Below are 8,277 nucleotides of genomic sequence, written 5' to 3' on the forward strand. Positions count from 1 at the left end.
ATAATGTGATATTGCTTGAAAACTCTTTTACAATGCAGTTCTATCTCACAATATGTATATGGCGTCTTCTTTTATTTTTCATGTTAATGCAAATAAAAATAAATGCCATCCTGATAACTTCATATATATATATTGTGTTCTAGGTGAAAGTTTACACAGCAAATTTCAACCCGCCAACCAATCTGTGGGAGAATGATGTGACTCTCTGCTTCTCTAAAGATTTACAACCTTAGAAACTCTATGGGACATGTCTCATAGTATTGCTGCGAGTTCAGATCCACTTAATGGCAGTGGGTTTTGTTTTAACTAATTTTTGTACGAATTTTTTCATGCCATTTGCTATGACTTTAAAATCTAGCAACATTGTTCGAAGTCATTAGAGAAACTCTGTGGTGTCCCAAACCCAAGGTCTATCTCTATTTTTTTCTCTTAATTCATCTAGATTCTAGAACATTTTTTAGGTTTGTATTACATATATACTCTCTGTCCCCCTAGTTCTTAAACTTTGAAAACTAAAATGAAATGTTTTCTTATTTTCCTAAGACATTCAAATATTAGTAAGTCAATTCCAAATTGCTACCCATAAAATGATATAAAACTGAACATGAGAATGTGGAAAAGAAAGCCAGGAAAGCCATCATGGACCTAAGGAATTCAGAATGAGAATTAAGGAGGGGGGAAAGGATCAGTCCTTCACACACAAACTCAAACGCACTGGCATTGGGGAAATTCTGATGAATAATGACCCTGTGTGGATCACTCATATCTTATGACAACAACAACAAAAGGACAACCACAAATAGAAATAGGACCTTCTTACATTGCGGCAGACAGAACAATATTCCTTCCCCTCAGAGATGTCTAGGTGCTACTTTCAGAGCCTTGATGATGTGATGATGGATTTTATGTGTCGATTTGATTAGGCTGTGGTGCCCAATTGCTTGGTCAGGCACTAATTTATTTCCAGAAAGATATTTTGAGGGTATGATTAACATTTACAATCACTAGATGTTAAGTGAAGAAGATTAGCCTCAAATGAGGTAGGTAGATCTCATCCAATCAGTTGAAACCTTAAGAGCAAAAACTGAGGATTCTAGAAGAAGAAAGAATTGTCTCAAAACTGAAACATAGAAGCCCTCTTGGATTTTCCAGCCTGCCCTGCTAATTTCAGACTTGCCAGTCCCCAAGATCACATGAACCAATTCCTTAAAGATAAATGATCTATCTACCAACGTGTCTAGTCTCTCTCCCTCCCTCCCTCCTTACCTATGTACCTTCCTACCTACCTACTTACCTATCACCTAAAATCTCCTCTTGGCTCTCTTTTTCTGGAGCACCCTGACAGGCACACATGGCCAAAAAGTAAAATGAGAGTTATGAGATGGAAAAATTATCCTGCATTATCTGCATAGACTCAATGATTATAACGGATTATAAATATTAGTCACATTTTATAAAATAGGCAACGGGGAAAATTCTCAGGTAGTAGATGTATGATGAAGGAATCAGAAATCAAAGTGATTCCACAAAGGGGTCATGATCCAAGGAATGTGGGCATCCTTTAGAAGCGAGGAAATAAATTCCTCCCTAGACTCTCCAGAAGAAGCGTGCTAACGTATCTTAGGTCGTCCGTCAGCAGCATGGTGAAGACCATGAGCTTGTGTTGTTCTAAAGCCACTAAGTTAAGTTTGTTGTAGCTTAGTACAGCTGGAATAAGAAATTAATGAATACATTTTACTTTGTCTTCTTCTTGTTTCAACAACAATGTTTTGTTGTGTTTTCGGTGAAAGTGTACACAGCACAATAGGCTTTCATTTGACAATTTCTACACAAATTCTTTATAGCATTAGTTGTGTTTACCACAACGTGTTAACATTCTCTTTCATTGGGTTCTTGTTCTGTTTCCGGTGCTCTGTTTCCCCACCCCCTTCTCTTCTCATCTTTCCTTTAGAGGAGTTGTTGACCTTTTGGTTTCATATGGATTTTTTTCCTTAAAAATGTTTTATTGTGATTTGGATGAAACATATGCTTAGGTGTATATATATCTATATTTAATGCAGCACCATAGTCATGGATGATCTCCTTTGTCTCCCCATCTATTATCTTGTCAAAAGGTGACCTCAGGGTGCAGTTTCAATGAAAAGTTGAAAGGGCTCTGAGGGTAACAGTTTCGGAGCCTCCTCTAATTTGAACTGTTCCAGTCACTCCGGACATTCTCGGAGCCGAGTCCTTTCTGCAGCATCTCCTGGCCTTGTAGGTCCTCAATTGTGCCTCCGATCAGAAGGTGGTACTGATAGCCAGTGCCACCTGGTTCTTTCAGGGAGCTGAAGGTGGCACTTGTTTAGGGTCTTGGTTTGCTGTTATTGCTACCTGGTCCTATTTTTGAATGCAGTTAAACAAATAATGTCATTTTGTTTCATAAAACCAACTGATCTTTGAAATCCCTCGGAAACCTTTGGAAGAGGACATTTTCCTGAGCCTCATCCTTAGCAAGTCTACGTGGCTTGACAGGAGACCCTGCTTCAATAGGGTGGATGATATAAATGCCAATGACAACCTGAAGTACATTTATGATTAAGGTATATTTCTGACAAGAGGGTAAGAACAAACTTAAAACAAAACAAGCAAACAACCCAAAACTAGGACCTACATTTGTTCAGATTTCCCCTTTGAGGGACTTTTGTGTTGAATGAACTTGGAGGCAAGAAGGCTCTCAAGAGGGCAGCTTGTTGTGATCCCATGACAGTGACACACATCTCTGAGACACCAGTGCCACACCGGCTAGGGAAAGAAGGTCTCTGGGACAAAAACAAGATCTGTCAACATGTAAGCAGGGTGATAATAAGATACCCACTGCCATCCAATTGGTTCTGACGTCGAGTGAGCCTATTGGACAGAGTCGAACTGCTCTCTCCCGAGGGTTTCCGGGGTTAAAGTCCTTTCGAGAGCAGACAGCTTCATCTTTCCCGGGATAAGAGTAATTGGCACCCTTTATTCTTCCAAGGAGCCCGTGGGCGCAGTGGGTAATGCGTTGGGCTGCTAACTGCAAGGTCCACAGTTTGAACCCACCAGTCGCTCTACTGGTGCAACTAGAGAAAGATAAGACTTGCTGGTCCCAACACGTTGCAGCTTTGGAAACCCAGAGGGGCAGTTCCACGTTGTCCTGCAAGGTTTCTATGAGCAGGAAGGGAGCCAAGGGCAAAGGGCTTGGATTTCTGTTTTAATCTCTCAGTGCCTTTCCAAGGTACATGTCTATGTCTCTGCCTCAATGATGCGGAAATTGGGGGTGGCAAGTTCAAGCACTTTCTCCAAGTTCACACCGCTAGTGAGCTGGCTGCATAAACACGGCTGTCTTATTCCAAAGCCCGGGCTTTTAACCACACTGGGCTCTATCACCTCCAGGAACTGTCAAAAATGCAGAAGACCTGGTTTCTAGGCCTAGTTCTGTGACTAGTTAATAATCACGAGGCATTGTGAAAACCATTTAGCTTCTCTAGGGCTTCATTTTCTCTCCCATAAAACGAGTCTGCTCATAATACACGGGGAAGTGCAAATACTTCATAAAATGTAAAGCACCTTGTCCTGGAAGAAGTGTTATTAAGAGTGGCATCATCATAAGGCAAAGATAATTAACATGTGCTCGCTGGAGAATGATATATGTCTGTTCCCAGGGATTTTAGAATTGGTACTGGTTTTTGATGACCCCAGATAGGAGGGCTCTCCGTAAGTCCATTCGTCTCCCTTCTGCTCCATCCTTCCCTATATGGCCAAACGAATTCCAGGCTATTTTGTGGTGTCTTAACTATTCAGAAGCTGGTTAAAATTCCCCCTTTACCACTTGAAGATATATTAACAAAATGCAAAAAAGCAAACACACAAACGAACAGACATCAAATCAATTAACCCACTTGACAGTTTCAAATAAATCTATTTCTTAAAATAGACCCTTTCTTTACTTTTTTTCCCCCACATATCAGAGCAATGCACACTCTGGAGGAATAATAACACATACAAAGTACAAGGAAAATAAAGCACAAAAATTCACTGCCATTGAATCAATTTCCGCTCATGGTGACTCTGTTGCACAGGGCAGAACTGCCCCTGTGGATTTCTGAGCTTCAGCTTCCTCTCCTGGAGCAGCTGATGGTCTTGATGAACTGTTGACTCTGCTGTTAGCACCCAGCCTATAACCCACCATGCCATCAGGGTTCCAGAACTCGCCAGTAATCCCTCCTCCAGGAGAAGCAACCATTAACATTTGATTATTTATGAAAACTGAGTGTCTTACTGAATATTTCATTAAGGAAATTTAGTGGTAGGAGTCTTTTAATATTCTTTAAGGGCTTGATTTTTAATTAATAGATAATATTCCACATTATAAACATAAATAAAATTTGTTTAACAAATTCCCAAGGATAAAAATTTGCTCCCCCCGCTTTTTTTTTTGCTAAACAATGCTCAGGAGCACATCTTGAACATAAATGTGCACCTTTCTGTTGATTTACTTGATTTATGACCTTAGAAGTGAAATTAATAGGTCAGAGATCTTTATAAATGGGGGGCTTACAAAAGTTCATGGAAAAATGGAATAGAAAGTTAATGGAATTTTTTTCCCTGCAAACTGTCTGCAGCCCCCTCGTAGAACATATTAGTCAGTCAACAGAAACTATCACAAGAATACATGGAAGGAGTTGGCCAGCTCACAGATTTTTTAGGAAGACTAGAGCCTCCAGTTTAGAAAATGGGCCGTGACACAGGAAGGCAGTGCAGCCCGAAGCCCAGTGACGATCTCATCGCAGAGTCATGCAGCGAGGACTGCAGGGCCATGGCCACTGAGGTGGAGTAACATGCTGGTACAGGGGCTGTGCTTGAGACATTGGACACCGGGCACCAGACACTCTTGGCACCACTCCCGCTATGGCACCTGGATGTTCCTTCTGAGGCCAGAGAGTTCCACAACCTCCCAGCTTGTTGGTGTGACTAGTAACAGAGACACACTTGTGATTGACCTTGCTGAGTGCCCAAGTTCAGGGGCTAGAAGGAGAGGGTGTGGAGCTGGTCACTTTGACAAAAGGAAATGGCCCTTCCACTCAGACCATGGAGAGGGAATGACCACCCACTGCCAGCATGAAAGGCCCAAAGAGTGCTTCGGTCTTGCTTTAATTTGCATTTGCTGTTAGAAAGGATGGACATCCTGCATAGGCCTTGGTACTTGGTGGATATTCTTTTGTGAATTTCCTCATCACATCTTGGAATGACTTTTTTATTGGAATGGCCAACTATATTCTGTTTTGTGTGTCTGTGGGGGGGGGGTGTAAGCATTTTTAATAGTAAGACTATGAATACTTTGACAGTCACAGATCTTTTTCTCAATTATCATTTGACCTTAACTTTGTTTCAACCAAACAAACCCATCGCCATCAAGTGGATTCCAACTCACAGGTACACTATATGACTGGGTAGAACTGGCCCTGTGGTTTTCTGAGACTGCAATTCTTTTATCCCCCCCACCCCAACAGTTTTATTGACATATAATTCACACATCATACAATTCAATAGTTCATTCACATCAAGAAGGGTTGTGCAATCATCACCACAACTAATTTTAGAACGTTTTCTTCATTCTTTTTTTTTTTAACAATTTATTGGGGCTGATACAATTCTTTTCACAGTTCATACATATACATACATCAATTGTATAAAGCACATCTGTACAGTCTTTGCCCTCATCATTTTTTTCGTTTTCTTCATTCCTGAGCTCATCATTATTAACTCCCCATTCCCCCACCCTCTCCTGACATACTGCCAAGGAAGCATTAATCCAGTTACTATCTCTAGAGATTTATCTATCCCGGATTTCATATACAGAAAAACATTAAACAAGCAAAGCTAACAAGAATAACAAAGTAAAACAGACAAAAGCCTCAATCGAAACAAAGCAGAAAACATTAAAAATAAGACCAAAATTAAATAGATCATAAGGGAGATCAAATGACAGGGTGCTCAATGTTAACCTAGCTGCATCTGCAACAATCTGCTTTCCAATGAAGTCTGCATGTTAGCACAGCTACTCCCCTAGACCATGGTCAGAGGGGATGCACCTGGGGATTAATCCACATGTATTTCCTCACTATTTTAAAAAATGGAAACATTTAAAAAATGGGTCAAAAGAGAGATCAAATGATAAGGTATTACATTTTGACCTAACTTCCTCTGCCACAATCGGGTTTACAATGCTCCCTGTTATTCACATCCCTCAACTGTGACCAGAGGGGAGTCACTGGAGGGTTAACCCATGTGCAGATGCTGCAAGTGGATTGGGGCTTCCATGGTCATCCATAGCCTTTTGCAAACTAGGTGTTTGCAATTTAAGCTTTGATACCATTCCCTGATTTAGATTTGGGTTATGTTCTTTATAGCCCTTGGATTACACGGGCTGGTGTGCTTCTTCCATGTAGATTTAGCTGACGCCTCGCTTAGACGGCTGCTTGTTTGAGAACAAGTCTTTAAGACCCCAGACTCCCTCCCCCATGAACCCTTGTCAACATAAAAAATTTTTTTTCATGTCTTACACTGACAGATGTCTCCCTTCACCCACTTTTATGTAGTCTGTCCCCTTCGGAGGGGGGTTATATGTAGATCATTGTGATTCATTCCCCTTTTCTCCCCAAACCTCCCCCTTACCTTCCTGGTATCGCTACTCTCATAATTGGTCCTCAGGGGTTTATCTGTCCTGGACTCCCTGTGTTTCCTGCTCTTATCTGTACCAGTGTACATGCTGTGGTCTAGCTGGATTTGTAAGGTAGAATTGGGGTCATATTAGTGGGGAGGGAGGCATTAAAGAACTAGAGGAAAGTTATATGTTTCATTGGTGCTATACTGCACCCTGACTGGCTCGTCTCTTCCTTGTGACCCTTCTGTAAAGGGATGTCCAATTGGTTACAGATGGGCTTTGGGTCTGCACTCCACACTCCCCCTCATTCACTATGATATGATTTTTTGTTTTCTGGGTCCTTGATGCCTGATACCTGATCCCATTGACAACTCATGATTATACAGGCTGGTGTGCTTCTTTCATGTGGACTTTGTTGTTGCTCAGCTAGATGGCTGTTTATCTTCAAGCCTTTAAAACCCCAGATGCTATATCTTTTTTTTTCTTTTACATTTTTTTTTTCATTTATGGTTTTATTTAGCACAAATAAAACTCGAAAATGGGCCATCTACTCATTTTCTTCACTGCGCAGCCTGGCGTTGGGATTGGTGACTCTGATGGCCAGCTGGGCTGCTCTTTCTACAATGGCTTTGCGATTCTTGGAGGAAACGTTGTGAGCAATCTCTGCACAATACGACTTGTTGCACATCAGCAGCACTTCCAGCTCCTTGACGTTGTGGACCAGAAACTTGCGGAAGCCACTGGGCAGCATGTGCTTGGTTTTCTTGTTGCTCCCATAACCAATGTTGGGCATCAAGATCTGGCCCTTGAATCTTCTCCGAACCCTGTTGTCAATGCCTCTGGGCTTGCGCCAGTTGCGCTTAATCTTTACATAGCGGTCGGACTGGTGCCGGATGAACTTCTTGGTCCTCTTTTTTACAATTTTAGGTTTCACCAAGGGTCTGAGGGCAGCCATGATGCCGGTGGGAGATGGCTGCCTCCTCCGTAGGCAGCGCCGAAGAAGAGCTCTTTTACATTTTATTAGGGACTCATACAACTCTTACCACAATCCATACATATACATACATCAATTGTATAAAGCACATCCATACATTCCCTGCCCCAATCATTCTCAAGGCATTTGCTCTCCACTTAAGCCCCTTGCATCAGGTCCTCTTCCCCCCCCCTCCCTCCCCATTCCCCCCTCCCTCATATGCCCTTGGTAATTTATACATCGTTATTTTGTCATATCTTGCCCTATCCGGAGTCTCCCTTCCCCCCTTCTCTGCTGTCCCTCTCCCAAGGAAGAGGTCACATGTGGATCCTTGTAATCAGTTCCCCCTTTCCAACCCACTCACCCTCCACTTGATAGCCAGGCACCATCAGCTTTCTTCATCACATTTGTTCATGCACCCATTTTGTCTTCAGCGATCCTGTTGGGAAGGTGAGCATCACAAAATGCCAGGTTATTAGAACAAAGTGATCTTTCATTGAGGGAGTACTTAAATAGAGGCCTAATGTCCGTCTGCTACCTTAATAAATGTATAAATATATGCACATAGATCGATTTCCCTATCATCACATATAAATATATTTACATATGTACATGACTGTATTTAGACCTC

The 8,277-nt window shown here is 41.8% G+C and overlaps 1 protein-coding gene across 1 annotated transcript; it reads right to left on the reverse strand.

Moving 5' to 3' along the window:
• Positions 1-7,166: 7,166 nt before the first annotated feature.
• LOC142425367 (large ribosomal subunit protein eL32) lies at positions 7,167-7,673 on the reverse strand. Its single transcript, XM_075530556.1, has one exon. It carries the CDS (start codon positions 7,626-7,628, stop codon positions 7,221-7,223), a length of 408 nt encoding a protein of 135 aa, XP_075386671.1. The 5' UTR covers positions 7,629-7,673; the 3' UTR covers positions 7,167-7,220.
• Positions 7,674-8,277: the final 604 nt, after the last annotated feature.

The sequence above is a fragment of the Tenrec ecaudatus genome, chromosome 14 (genome assembly GCF_050624435.1).
Source record: "Tenrec ecaudatus isolate mTenEca1 chromosome 14, mTenEca1.hap1, whole genome shotgun sequence".
In the NCBI taxonomy this organism is placed as follows: Eukaryota; Metazoa; Chordata; class Mammalia; order Afrosoricida; family Tenrecidae; genus Tenrec; species Tenrec ecaudatus.